The sequence below is a fragment of the Ochotona princeps genome, chromosome 16 (genome assembly GCF_030435755.1).
Source record: "Ochotona princeps isolate mOchPri1 chromosome 16, mOchPri1.hap1, whole genome shotgun sequence".
Classification (NCBI taxonomy): Eukaryota; Metazoa; Chordata; class Mammalia; order Lagomorpha; family Ochotonidae; genus Ochotona; species Ochotona princeps.
This window is the reverse complement of record NC_080847.1, coordinates 50,229,663-50,247,663: the sequence shown is the minus strand read 5'-3', so window position 1 is coordinate 50,247,663 and position 18,001 is coordinate 50,229,663. Positions and strand designations below refer to the sequence as shown.

Below are 18,001 nucleotides of genomic sequence, written 5' to 3'. Positions count from 1 at the left end.
GCTCCTCCGCGAGGGGCGGGGCGGAGGGCAACGCGTGTGGCACCGTCACGTGACGGTCGCTTCTGTCGTCTCGCTGGTGGCGGCTGAGTGGGCTAGAGCGGCCGCGGCGGGTCGGTGGGAGGTGGGTAGGGGAACGAGTCCATCCGGTTTCCCGACGGCGAGAGCAGCGCTTCCGGGGCGGGCTGCCGGAGTCCCAGGGAGGAGTGTCTGACAGTTGGCGCGGCTGGGAAGGAGGGCGAGCGGGTGGACGGCGCGGGTGGACGGCGCGAGTGGACGCGAGTGGGCGCGGGCCAGTGGCCCAGGTGAGGCGCGGGCCGGGGCTGGGGGCTCGGGGGCTCGGGGGGCTGGGTGCGGTGGGCATCCCAGTGCGGGTTCCGCCTTAAAGCTCATGGTGCAAGTGATTTCTTTTCTTTTGGGGAGGTCTCAGTTTCTTGCTCTGTAGAATGGGGGCAGGGGAGAGGCTGTAGTCCCTCTTTCCCCGGCATCGTGAGGAGTGAGCACGTGCACCTGCAGCAATCCACTCCCTGCACTGGGTCCTGGGCGTGTTGGCGCTCGGGGCGTGAAGTAAGGCAAGGCTGGCTGGGGCTCCGAGGCCGGCAGGGCCTGTGTCCTCACCCCCTTCGCCGAGGCTGCTTGTCCTCGGCTCTGCCGTGCGGACCTCGGGTGTTTGCAGGTGTCTACCGGTCAGGGTCAGCTCGGGAAGAGACTCTAGGGGTGGTGGGTGTCTGCCCTTTCTGAGGCGGTGTGGGGAGGAGGAGGAGGCTCGGAGACAGCCCTTGTACAGTGTTGGGAGGTGGGACCATCCCACAGCTGGCCTCTATTCCATGGAAAGCAACTGCTGCGTTTTCCTCAGTTGGTTTGAGAAGGGAAATTTGCGTTTTGCATTCCTGGTGGGAATCTGGTTTTGCCAGCTATGAGCAGAAGGAACTAGCTTAACCTGAGATATAGCCAAAGCTGAACGATCCATTAAGTCGTGGGTGGGACCTGGCAGATACCTGGAAAGGACTTGTGCTATGAGGACATGTTGCTCTTACCTAGCTGAGGGCTGGCATCGGGTCTGTCATGTCCCCACGTTTGCCCTGGGCTTACTTCATACCCAGAGCCTCTTCCACGGGCAGTGCGTTTAACAGTTTGTGTGGTGTGATCCCTCCAACAGCTCCGAGCCTACACCTGCTGCTGTGTGTTCATGTGTTCACTTCACTCTGGGGCAGTGAAGTGCACCAAGAGTGAGCCAGCTGTCCACAGTCAGGGTTAGGAAGTGGGAAGAATGGAGTCTGAATGCAAGACTTCCAAGAGCCTAGCACCAGGAAGGCTGGTGTTCTGGGAGCCATGCTGAAAAACCTGCTCTTAAACTATCATTTCCATCCTGTGAGAGGATCAGGGCTGGAGGTAGACTGGATGGCAGAGAGAGGAAACAGTCCAGCAGGGAGTAGTGGGTGAATGCCACACCTCCAGGCATCTGTAAACATTAGGGGAGGTGGGGCAGGGAGGAAACTTTGTATCGCTATCGCACAGCGCCTCTGTAACACCTGGAGGAGCCCTTAGCCTGCTGTTGCCTTTTGACTTTGGTTTGACCCCTGGGGTCTGAAACATGACCAGGAGTTTTCCTTCCCTGCCCCTAGGTAGATGGTGCGGAGTCCTGCCATGCAGATAGACTTGGCTCCTGGCAGAGAGGAGATACTAGACAGAACCTCCCGCCCGACGCCACCACCCCAGAGAACGAAGCCCATTTCAGGTGAGTGGCTTTGATGGGGTGTCAGAGGACAGTGTGCCCCTCAGTGAACCGGTTCTCTTTATTAATGCAAACGAGCTGAGGATAGTCCTCCTTCAGCCTACCACAGCCCCTGTGTGGGGTAAGGGGTGTTGTCTGAGCGTGATTATAGTGTTGTATGTATTTTAAAGGCAGAGTGATGCAGATTTCTTCCACCTGTTGTGGTGCTCTCCTGTGGGCTGTCACAGCCAGGTCTGCACCAGACCCAAGTCAGGAGTCAGAAGCTTCATCCAGGTGTCCCACGTGGGTGATAGAGGCCCAGGCACATGGCCATCTTCTGCTGCGTTCCCAAGTGCATGAGCAGGGGGCTGGGTCAGAAGCAGAGTCGCCAGCCGTGGCTCAGCAGGCTGTGCTGCAGTGCCACCCTCTTCACCCTGCCCATGTCCCTGTCCCGCTTGTTGTGTTGCTGTTGTCCCATGGTAAAACCCAGAATGATAGGTGGGTCTGAGTAGGTCAGAGGGCAGGGCCGAGTCAAGGCTGTGCTTGTTTTGTCAGACCCTTAGTTGAAGCCAGAGCAAGCAAGGGGAATGCTAGCCGGGCCAGGGGACGGTCTCCCATGTGGGGACTCAGGAGGGTGTGACAAAGTAGGTGGCAGCCAAGCAGAGGGGAAGAGATGTTGATCGGAGAGCTGGAGGCACGGGTGATGTCCAGTGGCAAAGCTGGGAACAGGCAGAGACCTGGCTAAGAGGGAGGACCAGGAGCTGGGGCCGGAGTGTGGTGGCAGAGGGTGGGGAGGGTGTAGTGAGGCCAGGCACAGCCCTTCCAGAGCCGCGCCTACACAAGCAAGTGCCATTTCAGGTGCCTTTCTGCATGGAAACCATGTGGCCCCCTGCAGCAGCGGGGCCCTGGTGGTCTGTGTTGGGGGAGGCTCACGACCAAGGCTGGCCCTGGTAGAGGGAAGCGGGGAGGAGCAGGGGGAAGAGAAGAGATGCTGGGTCAGGGAGAGGCGATGAAGCTGGAGCTGTGGGGCCCAAGTGTCCTGGCTGTGGCACTACATCACCACGGGCTGCTCCAGGCCAGCGGAAGGCTCTAATACCTTTCTAGCACCTGCTAACTTCAGGCAAAAGCTACTTTTCCATTTCTGCCACAGCTGCCTCCCCCAGCCCCAACCTGTCTGCTCCCCGCTCGCTCCATTGCGGCCACCCTGGCTCCTCGCTGACCCGGAGGCCTGTGGGATGGGATGCCAGGCTTGTTCTCCTGGGGCACAAAGCTCTCCTTCCAGAATACCACAGGGCTCCCTCTGCCCTGCCGGGCCCTGGACACACCTTTAGGGTCTTCCCTGATCACTCTGCTGAGAACAGCAGTGTTCCCACTCAGGCCCTGCACGTTTGCTGTATGTGACTGTGTGACAGCAGTAGGTCCCTTCCCAGGCTATGTCATTAGCTATCCGCTTGTTTGCTCTCCCAACCCCTCTTCTCTGTGCCCAAATGATGCTATGTTCTGTGTCTTTTTGTTCAGACCTGTAAGTGCCTTGTGTGTGTGTGTGTATGTCCCCATCCTGTTGATTTGAGAGGTGGAAAGACAGAGCCCAGTCTGCTGCTTTGCTCCCAGAGATCCGGCAGTGGCTGGGAACTGGAACTCGGTCAGGGTCCTCTGAGCAGGTTGCAGGAACCCAGGCCCTGCAGCCTTCACTGCTGCCTTCCGCGGTGCCCTAGCAGGGGGTCAGGAGGTGGAGCCTGGACTGGAACCCAGGCACCTGTCCAGTTATGGGATTCGGGCACTGCTAGGCCGTGGGACACCGAAGCTCCCCCCACACCCCCTCTCGTTTTTGAGTGGATGAGTGAGTGAGTGAATGACTGTGTTCACGCCGGGAGTCCTGGACAGGGCTGCCTCTGCGCCCACTGCAGTTCCAGCCAGCCTTTGTGGGGTGTGTGGCTGCAGAGCCATGGACACTTGCTGTCCCTGGCATAAGCGACAGTTGTGGCAGGCTGACTTCCTGCCAGCTGCTCTGGCTATTCTTAGGTGGTGAGGCCCCCAGCCCAGGGCTGCTCCTCTGGTCGGCACACAGCCGGCAGGGACGTGCCAGTGGAGGCGGCCGGCGCAGCTCACGGCCCTCTCCCTGCTTGTGTCTTCCAGGCTCCAGGGAACAGCCGTAGGGTGGGGGACACGATGGTCTCAGTGACTATGGGTGAGTCTGGCCCCTCTCCCTTCTTCTTTCTCTTGTGGAGGAGCCTCTCCCCAGGGCCTTCTCTGAGGTGTGGCCTTGGCTGGGGGAGGTAGGTGGGGGAGGGCAGATCACTGGCAGTGACAACTGCGCTGGGAGGAATGTGGGGGGGCGGGGCCAGGCCTGGCCAGGCTAGGTTTCCCTGTCGCCCCTGACAGGGGTGCCCCCAACCTCGGGTGTTTGGCCAGTATAGAACTTGGGATGGGAGCTCAGTTTTCTCAGCGGACCCCACGTCCCAGAGTCCAGAAGGTTATCCCATGAGAGATCTTAGGCACAATTCACAAGTGGTGGCCGTCGCTGTTGTCACGTGCCCTGTGCACAGGCCTTCTTAAGGCCTGTGATTGGGCAGGGCGCAGGGACAGCTGGGTGGTTTTGGGACAGTCTGTGAGGTTGATGGCACAGACGGAAAAGTGCCTAAAATGTTCTCTCGCTGTCCTAAGAGCAAGTGGATGGCAGACGTATGAAGGCGCCTGTGTGGTTGAATTTCTGGCGTCTCCAAGGCAGGCCCCACCGCGGCAGCCCCGCTGGGAAGGAAGAGTGAGCGCCGACAGCAAGGCAACAGGAGGGACTGGCGGAGTGGCTTCTAAGTTCTGTTTTGTTTGTCTGAGATGCAGAGTGTTAGAGAGAGAGAGGGACACCAAGAATCTTTCATCCACTGGTTTATTTTGCCAAATGCCTGTGATGGCCAGCCCAAAACCAAGAATCAGGAATTCTATCCAAGTCCCCTTTTCCTCCCCAGCTCCGTGGGTGACTAGAAGCTCAGGTGCTTGGGCCGTATCATCTGCTGCCCCACAGACGTAGTGGAAGCAGTGGTGGGACCGACTCCCAGACACACTGATCCAAAGGTCAGCTGTTCAAGTGGCCGCTTAAGCCGTTGAGCCACTGCACCGGCCCCAGAATGTTTTTGAAATGACTGAATTCCTGAATGAAGTGGAGAGACAGAGGGAGATGGTGTCCCAGGAGGCTGGGTCACTCCCGCAATGCCTGCCGCGGTCCAGGAACTTCATCCTGGCCTCCCGAGTGGGCGACAGGAAGCCGGCCAGCTGCGTCCTCACTACTGCCTCTCCTGGTCCGCGTTAGCAGCACCTGGAGTCGGGAGCTGGGTGTTAAGCCCACACACTCCAGTGCGGACCCAATGCCTGCCCTCAAAGACTTGTATTTATTTATTTGAACATTAGAGTTACAGAGAGAGAGAAGGAGGGAGGCAGAGATCTCCATTCGTTAGTTCACTTCGCAAATGGCCACAATGGCCAGGGCTCAGCCAGGACTGGGCCAGGCTAAATGCAGGAGACAAAAACTTCCTCTGGGTCTCCCACATGTTACAGACGTCCAAGGGCCTGGGCCATCTGCCACTGCTTCCCCAGGTACATTAGCAGGGAGCTGGATTGGAAATGGAGCGGCTGGGACTTGAACTGGTGCCCATAGGGGATGCTGGCATCACAGGTGATGGCTTAACCCACCATGCCACAATGCTGACTTTACCCTGGAAATTTTTCTTTGTTTCTTTCTTTTAACCTGCCTCCTTCCTTCCTTCCTTCCGTTTTAAAAGAGTTATTTATGTATTTGAAAGGCAAAGCCACAGAGGGAGGCAGAGACAGGGAGATTACCCATTGGTCACTCCCCAAATGGGTCCAGTCTAAAACCAGGAACCTGGAGCTTCATCTGGGCCTCTCCTGTGAGTGCTGGAGCCCAGTGCTTGGACCATCTGCTGCTGCTTTCCCAGGCGCGTTAGCAGGGAGCTGGATCAGAAGTGGAGCAGCCAGAATGCAAACTGGTGCCCACATAGGATGCTGGCATTGTAGATGATGGTTTAGTGCAATCACTGGCCCCAAGAAGTTTTCTTTCTTGATCTGAGTTTTAGTTACAGCAGCTTGTTTGGCTAGGAGACTATTAGAGTTCAATAAAAGGGCTGAAAAAACGAAACCTACTTCTTTTTTTATTGTTTTGTTTTGTTTTTAAGAAACTTGGTTTATTTTTTTTTTAAAGATTTATTCATTTTATTACAGCCAGATATACACAGAGGAGGAGAGACAGAGAGGAAGATCTTCCGTCCGATGATCCATTCCCCAAGTGAGCCGCAACGGGCCGATGCGCGTCGATCCGAAGCCGGGAACCTGGAACCTCTTCCGGGTCTCCCACGCGGGTGCAGTGTCCCAGTGGATTGGGCCGTCCTCAACTGCCTTCCCAGGCTACAAGCAGGGAGCTGGATGGGAAGTGGAGCTGCCGGGATTAGAACTGGCGCGCATATGGGATCCCGGGGCTTTCAAGGCGAGGACTTTAGCTGTTAGGCCACGCCACCGGGCCCCGAAACCTACTTCTAACCATCCAGTCTGGCGTATGCCTTCCGGTGCAGGTCACAGCCCCTGACACCTCGGCACATGCTGGTGTGGTGGCCTATTGGTGGTGATGGCTTGTGTCCAATGTGGGGGCTCCTGCACCCCTGGGGACTCTGGGCTTCAGGAGGAACTACAGCCCGAGACTCAGGCAGAAACCCCTCCCAAACCTATACCCTACTTTTGACTCGCTTGATAGCTGCCCGAGACCTCACCCTTTCCCAGCAAAAGCTGTGGTTCCCGTGGCCTTGGTGTTCTTTCCCCTACAGAGCTGGACTGCCTCACCACCATCAGTTTCAGAACCTTTTCATCCCTTCCCCCTTAGCCCCACGCCCCTGGCGGCCTACCCCTTTCCCTCATCCCTGTGCCAGCAGCCACAGCGTCTGCTGTGAGAGCTGACTACCCTGGACCCTGGGGATGCATGGCATCATGACATGGTAGTTTTTGCCACTTTGACAAAGCTGACCTGTGGCCAGGCAGGCAGACAGGAACCAGCCCTGAGGCTTGGGGCCAACGAGGTGCCTCGTGCTCTGTCCCAGGTATTCCCCCCTTTGCAGCTTCTTAGCTGCCAGCCGGCTTTCCCCTGATTGAAGCCTCCTACCTGAAGCAGCCCTGCATGCCCCGTGCACTGCCGCATGCCAAGAGGAAGTTAGAAAGTCACACTGGCCACTCTGGGGCAGAGCCCAGTTTCACAAGTGTTGGAATGTAAGAAGGGGGCCAGTGGCTTATGACTTAGTAGGCAAAGCTGCCACCTGCTGTCCTGTCCCCCCAAATGGACGCTGGTTTGAGTCCCCATTGCTGCACTTCCTGCTATTGCACCTGGGAAAGCAGCAAAAGGTGGCCTAAATGCTTGGGTTCCTGCATCCATGTGGGAGACCCGGAAGAAGTTCTTGGCTCCCGGCTTCAGGCTTGTCCAGCCCTGACTGTTGCCGCCATTTTGGAAGTGAACCAGCCGATATAAGATCTCTCTTTCTCTCTCTCTGCCTTTCAAATTAAAATAAAAGCAAAGTGCAAGGAAGAAGTTTCTTCGAATCCAGGCTCTTCAGCAGCACTGCAGGGGTCTCCTCTGCGAGGCCAGGGCAGACGCTTAGACACCATCAAGCTTGCTGGGTGGGGTCTGCACGGTCTTGGCCTTGACCAGTGCTTTGTGGCCATGGTAGAGGTCATGAGGAGGTTGAGCGCTGACCAGGCATGGGGACCCTGGGCCATGCCCTTCATTAGGCTGCACCAGGACATGGGCACCACAATGCCAGCTCTGTGAGGGCACTGCCCTGTGCTGTCCCCAGGGCTTGGGATAGGACCTCCTCTGTGCCTGGTGTGTGTGAAAACCTGTTGTCCCCGACCCACAGATGAGGAAAGCAGGGTCTCGGGTGTTAACTCGCCCAGAGCTGCTCAGACCAGAAGTGATACAGCTGGCACTTGATTGAACCCAAGCCCCAGGACCAGGGCCAGCCAACTCCACGTCTCTCTGTGTGACAGGGCCGTCCCTGAAGCAGGCAGGGGGCATCTGATGCAAATGGCTGGCCCTGCGATCCCGCCGTCTGTGGCTGTTGAGGACTGGGGTGGAGAACCATGATTCCCCCCCTCCTCTCACCCCACACAGGACAGTAAGGAGAGGGGCCTGGGTCAGCAGTATGACCTGGGGTTGGCCCCCCAACTTCTCCCTGCCTCCATTTCTCTCCTGAAAAATCAGGGGATCTTAAGAATGGATTTCTTTGAAAGGCAGTTAGAAAGAGATCTCCCCTGGTCCTCCCCGCCCCTCCCGTCCCTTCCCTTCCATGCTGGTTCACTTCCCAAATGGAGGCAGTGGCTGGGGCCAAGCCAAGGTTAGGGACCTGGAACTCCATCCGGGTCTTCCCCATGATTAGCAAGGGGCCCAAGCACTCAGACCACCTTCCACTGCCTTTCCAAGCGCATTAGCAGCGAGCCAGATTGAGAGCGGAGCAGTTGAGACTCCGACCGGTGTTCCTGTGAGAGGCTGGTGTGGCTGGCTGTCACCTCACCCACTGCACCACAGCGCTGCCTCCCGAAGGGAGTCCTGATAGCACTTGGCTTGGTGCGGGTGGGGAGAGCTTCCTTCTCTGGGGGGCAGTTAAGGTGCTGCCGCCATGGTCTGTCAGCGGACTAACGAGCCCTGTCCAACCGCGCAGCCACTTCCGAGTGGATCCAGTTCTTCAAGGAAGCCGGTATCCCCGCGGGCCCGGCCGTCAATTACGCCGTCATGTTTGTGGATAACAGGTGAGGCGAGGGGACCCACAGGGCACTGGCAGGGCCCACCCTGCCGGCCCCCTGGGTCCTCACCGGCCGGCGGTCCCCACCCTTGCAGGATCCAGAAGAGCATGCTGCTGGACCTCAACAAGGAGATCATGAACGAGCTGGGCGTGACCGTGGTAGGCGACATCATTGCCATCCTCAAGCACGCCAAGGTGGTGCATCGCCAGGTAGGCACCCTGATGGGGCACACCGGGGGGTGGGGTGGGGGCCAGGACCTGGTTCTCTCCTCCGCTGTGTGACCTTGGGCGTGTTGTTGGGCCTCTCTGAACCTGATGTTCTCCACCTATGGAAACTGCAGTGGAAAGCCCACCGTGGAGCTTCCATGTGTATCTAGTCCCAGCCCTCCAGGCCTCAGGACAGGCTATGTGTGGTTGTCATTGCGAGGTCTTGTTGGCCAGCTCCAGAGGCCCTTCCCTTGTCCCCAGGATGAGACCAGCACCTCATCACCCACAGTCTTCATCTGTCCTCCAGCCCAGGACCCTGCTTGGGGTGGGGTGGGTAGCACCCTCTGGAGCCACTTGTCCCAGAGCGGGCCACTGAGCACAGCGGGTTTTCCTGTGACCTACCACAAATGTCAGTGTACTTTTAGGTCCATGGACCTGGGCTTCCACCTGCTCTTCCCTCTGCAGGTGCCAAGAGCTGCTCACCCCGGACTCCCTGGTCTCTCCTGGGAGACAGTCATGACTGGCCCCTGCCTCTTGGAGACCTGCACCATGTCAGGGAGTCCTGCTCACTTCTTTTCCAAATTGTCCTTCTGTCCGAGGGGTTCCAATGCTTTAGGTTCTCCTCCTCTCAGCATCCTGGGGTCTCCGGCTCCATGACCGCCGTGGTAACCCGGTCCCTCTCCTTCCCAGGATATGTGCAAAGCTGCCACTGAGTCTGTGCCCTGCAGCCCCAGCCCCCTCCCGGGCGACGTCCGCAGGGGCGCCTCCAGCGGTGAGTCCTGTTGGCTCCCTGGGCTGGGCCCTCCTGTGGGTAGGGGAATGAAGGCGTGAGGCCCCCTGGGGTGGTGGTGCCCTGTAATGTCACCAGCCTGGGCACAGCGTGGTCATCCCCTGGTCAGTACCAGATGAGAAGGAAGATACATTCCTCCCGAGGTTTGGTTGTCCAGTGTCATCAGACCGGGTGTTCCATGTGGAGGGGGAGACTCCCCTGGGGGGAAGGTGGAGACCACCCGGGGATTCCTGGGGTGCCGGCAGGACTCTGGTGTCAGCCCTGGGCTGTCGCCGCGGTGTGCTTCCGCACTTCAAGAGGCTTGGCTTTTCATAGGTTCTTCTCAAACACAGGCTGACTTCTGTGGTTCCTTTTGTTTGTTTGTTTAAAGATTTATTATTTTTATTTTTATTGGAAAGGCAGATTTATAGAGAGGAGAGACAGAAAGATCTTCCATCTGCTGGTTCATTCCCCAAATAGGCACAATGACCGGAGCTGAGCTGATCCAAGGCCAGGAGTCAGGAGCTTCTTCTGGGTCTCCCAGGCTGGTGCAGGGTCCCAAGGCTTTGGGCCGTCCTCTACTACTTTCCCAGGCCACAAACAGGGAGCTGGAAGGGAAGTAAAGCAGCCAGGACATGAATTAGCACCCATATGGGATGCCAGTACATGAAGCAGAGAAATAGCCAAGTGAGCCATCGCTCCGGCCCCTCAACCTGGGGTTTAAAACCCAGACATTTATTGCATGATTGTGTGAGCTGGCTGGTCACTTATGCTGTGGGTCTGCTCACCTGTTTCATGTCACGTGGGCCAGCAGGAAGGTCCTGCAGGTCGGTCCAGGCTCCTTCCCAACAGTGGAGGTTGCAGGGATCTGAAAGCCAGCCTGAAGACAAAGCGCCTCTTAAGTCTCTGTTTATGTAATGCCTGCTGCTATCCCATTGGGCAAGGCAGGTCACGTGCCTGAGGCCAACTTCAGGGACAGACAGGCCCCGGACCTAGTCAGGGTGGACTGCGACAGCAGTTCCCTGCAGTGTACAGGAGAGGGCGCCAGCACAGCCATGCAGTGTGCTGTACACAGTGGCTCCAACGCCACTAGGGTGCAGGTCGGGCTGGTTGGACACAGCAACCAGCCTCCTAGAATTCCCCCTGAATGCCTGCCCTCTCCGTGCCCCCATAAACCGGATTTTTAAAGATAAATATTTTATTTTTTTCCAAGATACATTTATTTTTATTGGAAAGCCAAAGTCACAGAGAGGAGAGACAGAAAGATCCTCCATCTGCTGACCCATTCTCCAAGTAGCCACAACAGCCAGTACTGAGCTGATCTGAAGGCAGGAGCCTGCTCTGGGCCTCCCACACGGGTGCAAGGTCCCAAGGCCCTGGGCCGTCCTCCACTGTACCCCCTCCCCCCAGGCCACAAGCAGGGACTGGAAGGGAAGTGGAGTAGACGGGACCTGAACTGGTGCCCATGTGGGATCCCGGCCTATGCAAGGCAAGGACCCCAGCCACTAGGCTACTGTGCCGGGCTAAATATTTTATTTTTAAAAAAGATTAATGTTTTTATTTTAAAGGCAAAATTAGAGATTGGGGTTGGAGTGGGGGAGGATGTTTTGCCTTCCATCTGCTGGTTCACTCCTCAAATGGCCACAATGGCGGGTGCTAAGGCTGGTGGAAAGCTAGCAGCCAGGAGCTTTTTCTGAGTTTTCCATGTAAGTGTGGGGGATCAAGTACTTGGATCATCCTCCACTGCCTTCATAGGCACATCAGCAGGGAGCTGGATGGGAAGTGGAGCAGTCAGGACTTAAACCTGCACCCATTTGGGATGCCGGCACTGCAGCCAGTACCCTAAACATTTATTTGAGAAGTAGAGAGGGTGCAAGTTTCCATCTTCGGATTCACTCTCCAAATGCCTGAAACAGCCAGAGCTAGGAAATGAAACGCAATTGGGCCTCCCAGGTGAGTGGCCTTGGCCCAAGCGCTGCAGCCTCCGGGTTCGGGTGCTGGCAGGAAGCTGGAATTGGGAATGGAACTGGGAATCAAACCCAGACACGGGTGCAGTGCCCAGCTGGCAGCCTAACTGTTGCCTGGCAGCGTTCTTTTCCTTGCACGTTTCCTGAGGACCTAGAAAGGACTGGAAGTTGGGGCTGACCCTGGCTCCTGTGGGTGCAGGCACTCTTGGTGGCTGGGGGAGGCCGTAGTGAACAAGCCTAGCCTAGTGCCCGGTGTGGTGAAGGCAGAGGGGAGAGCAAGGTGTGGCCGGAAGGGTGACCAGGTGGACGGGGTCTGCTGGCAGTAGGGCAGCACCTGTGCAGCGCTGGCAGCAGCAGTGGGGAGCCCGAGTAAGGCTGTGGCTTCCCACCTGAGGGGCTGAAGCTTTGCTGAGAGGTTCCAAGAGGATCCTAAGCCACGTGAGGCTGTGATACTGGCCGGGCAGGGTGGGGTAGGGTGGTGTGCTGGGCACAGACTGGGCAGCATGCTGGGAGACAGGCATGCTGCTTGGGACCTCAGGGAGGACCTCCTGAGGGCAGGAGGTCAGGTGGATGGGGCAATAGTCGCTGTGACCACAGGGAAGATGCTGGCTGCCCTTCCTCCTCCCATCCCCTGGGGTCCTGAGGCCCGTCAACTGCCAGCCTTCCTTTCCCAGGCCCTGCCCGACCGGCCTCTCCCTGACCGGCCTCTCCCCTCTCGCCCTCCGCAGCTGCTTCCCGGATGATTGCCAACAGCCTGACCCGTGACTCCCCGCCTGGCACGCCCTCCCGGCGGCCGGACACCAGTACCTCTAAGATCTCTGTGACCGTGTCCAACAAGATGGCAGCCAAGAGCAGCAAGGCTGCTGGTGAGGGGGCATGGACAGGGGCTGGGCAGCCTGTGCCCCGTGTTGCCAAGTGGGTGCACAGAGCACAGGGCACTGGAGTGCTCGGTGACCTTGGCACTGGGTCGCTGTAGACTCACTCAGAGTTACAGTCTTCTTTAAAACTGAAGATTTGCTTGTTCCTGAGAAGAGAAATAGAGGAGGGAGATCTCTACCTGCTATTTCTCTCCTGCATGGGCGTGGGGCCCTCTCTCGCTGCTTTCCAGGCACATTACCGCGGAGCTAGATCCGAAGCAGAGCAGCCGGGCCTGGAGCTGACACTCCGCAATGGGATGCTGGCGTTGCACGGGGCAGCTTAGCTTGGTGTGCCACCATATGGCCCTCTGTTTTTTTGACACCTATGCACTGAGCCTCACCCTGGCACCTGGCCCTATGCCTGAGGCCTAGCTCCAAAGTGAAGAACCTGTGGCTCGTTCGAGGCTGTCTGTGCCCCCGACAGCTGTCTGTGACCACCAGGGCTGCCTGGGATCCCCGACCATTCACTTTGGCTTCCAGGTTCCTGAAGGACCCTGCTTACGGGGCCTCCGCTTGCAGGCCTCCTGTCCGCATGGCACCTCCTTTCCATCCTGGGCCTTCAGCCCTCACACCGCCTTTGCCTCTCCCTCCTTGAGCCTTCCCGTGGTCCTGTTCTCTGGCCAGTCTCAGCTTGAAAGCTCAGACTCTTGCAGCCTCTGGGCCCTCACAGGGGGCCCAGAGCTAACTAAGGGGTGAACCTGCTTGGAGCCAGGATGGAGCCACTGAGAGCTTTGCAGGGGGGCCGGGTGAGGGAGCGGTTGATTTTCTGTGACCCCCTTGGTGCCCAGAGCTTGGAATTTCTCCTTGGTTGGAGCAGTGAGAAGAAAAGGGATGGGCGGCCCCACGAAGGCATGGAGGTCAGGGGTCCTGGAGAATGGCCCCTCCCAGTCGGCTGACCCTCTCCCCTCATCTCCAGCAGCCCTGGCCCGCAGGGAGGAGGAGAGCCTGGTGGCGCCCCCCAAGCGGCGGCGGGTCACGGCCGAGATGGAGGGGAAGTACGTCATCAACATGCCCAAGGGCACTACGCCACGCACCCGCAGGATCCTGGCGCGGCAGCAGGCAGCCAAAGGTATGGCCTGTGGGAGGGTGGGGACTCCCTCTGCGTTGTCCCGCAGCCTCGGACGTGCCCTGCGGGCTGCACCAGGACTAGTATGCAGCCCGCAGGGCACAGTGGTGGCTGGTTGGGGAGGGGAGCGCAGCCCCTCTGCCCTCCCTGTAGTTGGGGAGGGCTTGGGCAGAGTCAGTGGCAGCCAGCGTGGAAGCGATGACCCTGCCCAGCTTTGGGCAGCTGCCCTCACACTGTGGGCACCATCGTAATGAGCCACAGGTTTCTGGCCGAGACCTGGTCCTTGCCTGGTTTGTGACCACTAGTAGAGGTGGTCTTCCTTAGGTGGGATTGTTTTAGAACGCGGTGCGTGTCCTCACGGAAAAGCCATGAGGCGGTGTAGAAGCCCCACCAGTGTCCCCCTCACCGCCTCCTCCCACGGCTGCTGCTGCCCTTTCCATGGCAGCATCTGTGGACGTGGGCGCACGTGACAGTGTCATCCTGTGGGGATTGCTGGGCCGCCAGTTTATAGAGAGGCTTCTTGCTCGTGCATGAACAGCTGCTTCTTCCTTTTCACTGTTTTTTAATTATTTTTGTTTGAAAGTCATAGTTACAGGGAGAAGGAGAGAGAGAGAGATCCTCCATCAGCGGGTTTACTCCCCAAGTGACTGCAGTGGCCGGGCTGAGGCAATCCAAAGCAAGGAGCCAGGAGCTACTTCCGGGTCTCCCACATGGGTGCACAGTCCCAAGGCTTTGGGCTGTTCTCTACTACTTTTCCACAAGCCGGGAGCTGGATGGGGAAGTGGGGCAGCCGATACTTGAACTATTGCCCATATGGGATGCTGGTGTTGCAGTCGTCAGCTTTCCCCTCAGTGCCTCAGTGCCAGCCCCTGGCTCTGGGGTCTGTGTGTGTTGGGGGCTCCATCAGCACTTAGCAGATCCTCTAGGGCCCATGAGCCCGGACGACAGAAGACAGCAAGCAGGGGTTAAGTCCTTGCGCACGGCTGGCATTTGGTGCAGTGATTAAAGTGCCGCTGGGGACACCCCATCCGGTGTTGGGGGGGCTTGGTTCACCCCAGCTCCACTTCCGACCCAGCTTCCTGAAGGTGTGTGTACTGAGTAGCAGCAGGGGATGCTCGCTGCCATCAACCTGGGCATCCAACTCGAGTCCCCGGGTTGTCTTTCCCTTGGCTTCCAGCTCCTGGGTCCTGGCTGTCAGGGGCGTTTGGGCAGAACCAGCAAATGGGAGGCCTCTCTCCGTGCTCTCTCTCTCTAATAATGAAAGTGAAAGATGACTTTATCAAAACATCTTTCAAGGAAGTGCTCTTCCCCTCTCGTAATGTGAATTCCCATGACGGCGCGTGGAGCTCACGGTCAGTGGTAGCCAGCAGTGCAGGCGACACGCCTGCCACCAGGGCGCCCACATGGAGCAGAGCTGATGGTGTGGGGGCCGCCGTCTTGTCTCCTCCCAGGGCCCCACAGGATGTCTGTGTTTGACCGCCTGGGCGCTGAGACCAAGGCAGACACGACGACAGGGAGTAAGGTGAGTTGGAAATACAGACGCGGCCAAATCCCTAACTCCCCTGGGAGACCCTCGGGGCTCCTCTGCATCTCACGGCCCATGACCATCTTGCCCGCCTCCCAGCCTCAGCTTCCCCCTGTGCACGGGCGGCTTTCCAGTCTGTCTTCAGCTCTATCCTGTCCCCTGATGTCCAGCACCAAGGTTCTGCAGACTCCTGGGCACCTGTCACACGTGTCCCCATGTGGCCCCAGCCTCTCCCCCGCCCAACCTGAGGCAGCTTCCCTCCCTGCCTGCCCCCTTTCTTTGGTAGCACAGCCTTTACTCTCTGACCCCAGCCCTGCTCCCCACAGCAAGCTGGGATTCAGCTCCTTGGACAGGCACATCTTCTCCACATAGAAGCCTTTTGAGGCTTTTTCTGTGGTCACCATGAAACCCCCCATACACCTTTGTCGCTGTGGCCTACTGAGGGTCCCGGCACAGCACCAAGTTAGGGCACATCCTAGAGCCCACTGCTGCCCAAAGGAGTAACCTTGGCCGTATCACCGAAGCCCTTGACCCTTCTTCCATCCAGTGCCCAGCCTACAGGGGGGTGGGGAGGAGGAGAGGGCTGGAGACCCCCCCACTGCACCCCCTCCCTCACCCTCTCCTGTTCTCCAGGACACTGCCCCTCTGGCTCTCTCTATGCTTGGGGACGAGAGCCATGCTCAACTTGCATTCGCTTGCAGATGCCGTCCTCCCAAGCGCTGGGCTCCCTAGCTGTGATTCCCATGTCTGCCTACCTGGTGGGCTCCCCCTGCTAGCCGTCTAAGGGGGCCGGGAGTCCCCTGAGGACTACAGGTGCCCAGCTTCCTGTCCCCTAGCACTCTGCTCTGGGTAGCAAGTGTCCTATGCAGGGAGCCATCTGATCCCTCCCCCTTTTTCTCTCCTCTCCCCAACATATATCGGACTGCGAGCTGCTCTGTGCAGGGCCAGGGCAGACTCCATCCCTGTCACACCTGTGTCCCCAGCCCCACACAGCCTGGGGAAGTGTTTGTGGAGCAAGTGACAACACCGCTGCTCCTCCGCCCCTGCTCATGACACGCCTGTGACCCCCTCCCCTCCCCTGAAGGGTGTCCTGGTGTGTCTGTGTGCCTGGAGCCAGGCCCGGAGAGGGGCGTGACAAGTGGCTTACTCATCCTGTCTTTGACCTCCTGCAGCCCACAGGAGTCTTCAGCCGCCTGGGGGCCACCTCCGAGATGGACGAGGAAGTGGTTTGGGACAGTGACAATGACAGCAGCAGCAGCTCTGTCTTGCAGTACGCTGGAGTCCTGAAGAAGCTAGACCAGGGCCCAGCCAGGGCTGCCCCGCAGCCAGCACTGACCGTCAAAGCGAAGGCCACAAGCTCGGCAGCCACCCGCAGTGCCCCGACAACGCTGCGGCGCCTGGCGTTCTCCTCCTGCCCCAGGCCTGAGAGGAAGCCCGAGTTCCTGTCCAAAGGGAGCATCATCCAGAGACTGGGCAAGACCACCCTCGCGCCCGAGGCCCAGGACAGCCAGGTCACGAGCACCAAGAGTAAGTCCTCAGCCGAGGCCACGGTCAGCATGAAGAGGACTCTGGTGGGGCCCTGGGGCAGTGGCTCTGGCGAGGGCCTCGGGGCCCAGATGGACCACGCCGGCAGCGTGAGCGTGTTCAAAAGACTGGGCCGCAGGACCTTCTAGCCCACGTGGGCGGGGTGCAGGCGGCAGGACCGCAGGGCTCCACCCTGGCCCCGCTCGGGGCTCCATCAGGGCCTCCCCTTGCAGGAGGGTCGCTCATGCTCTCTGCAGCTCCTGGACAGCACTGGGAGTGCCCCCCATGTGCCCTCCACCCTCCCCATTGGCCACAGCCTTGGCGGGACCCTCTTTCTACCTCTTCCCCAGCACCAAGCACCCTGCCCACCCCCGCCACAGCACCCCATCTCAGCTCCTTGAATCCCAGCTGCCCTGGCCCCCAAGAGGGGCTCCCCTGTTCTGTGCCCCCACTGCTGTAGCTCCCCCCTCTCCTGTCTACCCTTGTTCATTTCTCTTCTGTTTTCTGTCCCTGTGGCAAGGCCCGACCGTGCGCTGCGTCCTGCCTGACCCTCCTGCACCTGTGTCCTCCCAGAGGCCCCGGCGACGGTGGCGCTGAGCCTGGAGAGAGCCTGGCTGCCCTCCGCTGCCGGCCACGGGCGCCTCCTGAGAGCCTGGGCCGGGCGCCTCTGCTTTCCCACCTTGGGCGTCTTGTGCTCTGAAGGTCCGTGCCAGGGTGGGGCGGGCAGGGGGCACCTGGAAGGGAAGTCTGCACTGAGCGCAGATGGTGGTTGGTTTAATATATTTTTGTGAGTTCCAAACTGTGTCCTGCCCCTCCTTTGGGACGAATTAGGTGGGAGGGTGGGCAGAAGGTGTGCTGGGGGCCCCAGACCTCTGACTCCATCTCCAAAGGCCAAGCCCCTTTGCCACTGCCATCCATGGACATTACAGTCACTGTCAAAGTTATGGTCACAGATGCCACCTCCTTCCCTCCTCCCCCAACCAGCCCAGGCTTTGTTCCTTCTGCCATGGGCTCCACTCTGCCTCTGCGCCCGTGGGCTCCATTTGGGAAGCAATGGGTTTCCTGTAGGTTCGAGCCTCAATCCATGTGGGGGGATCTGAGGCCCAATGTGTGGCTGAACCCCAGAAGGGAGACAGCGGCCAGATGATGTTCCTGAGCCAGGAGCCAGGAATAGGGAAGGTGGTGACAGGGGGCTTGATGGGGAGAACAGCTGAGGGGCTTGTAAGTTAGAGTCACTTCTTGCTTGGATTCTGACTTGAGCATGGTGGGAGGGGGAGCTGTTGGGGAAGGGGGCAGGGTGGGGAGGCGAGAGCTGTGTCCTGACCATGGGAATCGAAGACAAGGGCCTGAAGTGCAGGGACCAGAGCGGCCAGCCAGGCACTGGCTGTTGTGGTGAGGGGAGAGGGGTGCTGAGCTGATGGAAAGCCCACCACAGCCAGGGCTGCTAGCGGCAGCCAGGAGTCCTGGGTGTGGCTGGGACCCCAGCCATTGAACTACCACCTGCTGCCTCCCAGGGTGAGCCTTCAT

The 18,001-nt window shown here is 58.9% G+C and overlaps 1 protein-coding gene across 5 annotated transcripts; it reads left to right on the top strand.

Moving 5' to 3' along the window:
• The first annotated feature begins 251 nt into the window (after positions 1-251).
• On the top strand, positions 252-17,287 carry C16H19orf47 (chromosome 16 C19orf47 homolog). 5 transcript variants are annotated; one of them, XM_004598016.2, is made up of 11 exons: positions 252-302; positions 1,623-1,735; positions 3,848-3,899; positions 8,419-8,506; positions 8,595-8,709; positions 9,397-9,478; positions 12,171-12,308; positions 13,279-13,428; positions 14,877-14,947; positions 16,123-16,477; positions 16,995-17,284. In XM_004598016.2, exons 3-11 carry the CDS (start codon positions 3,881-3,883, stop codon positions 17,069-17,071), a joined length of 1,095 nt encoding a protein of 364 aa, XP_004598073.2. In that variant the 5' UTR covers positions 252-302; positions 1,623-1,735; positions 3,848-3,880; the 3' UTR covers positions 17,072-17,284. The 5 variants fall into 5 exon arrangements, with proteins under 5 accessions (XP_004598073.2, XP_058530736.1, XP_058530733.1 ...); XM_058674753.1 differs by having other exon boundaries at positions 13,276-13,428; XM_058674750.1 differs by having other exon boundaries at positions 13,276-13,428; positions 16,123-17,287.
• The last annotated feature ends 714 nt before the right edge of the window (positions 17,288-18,001 follow it).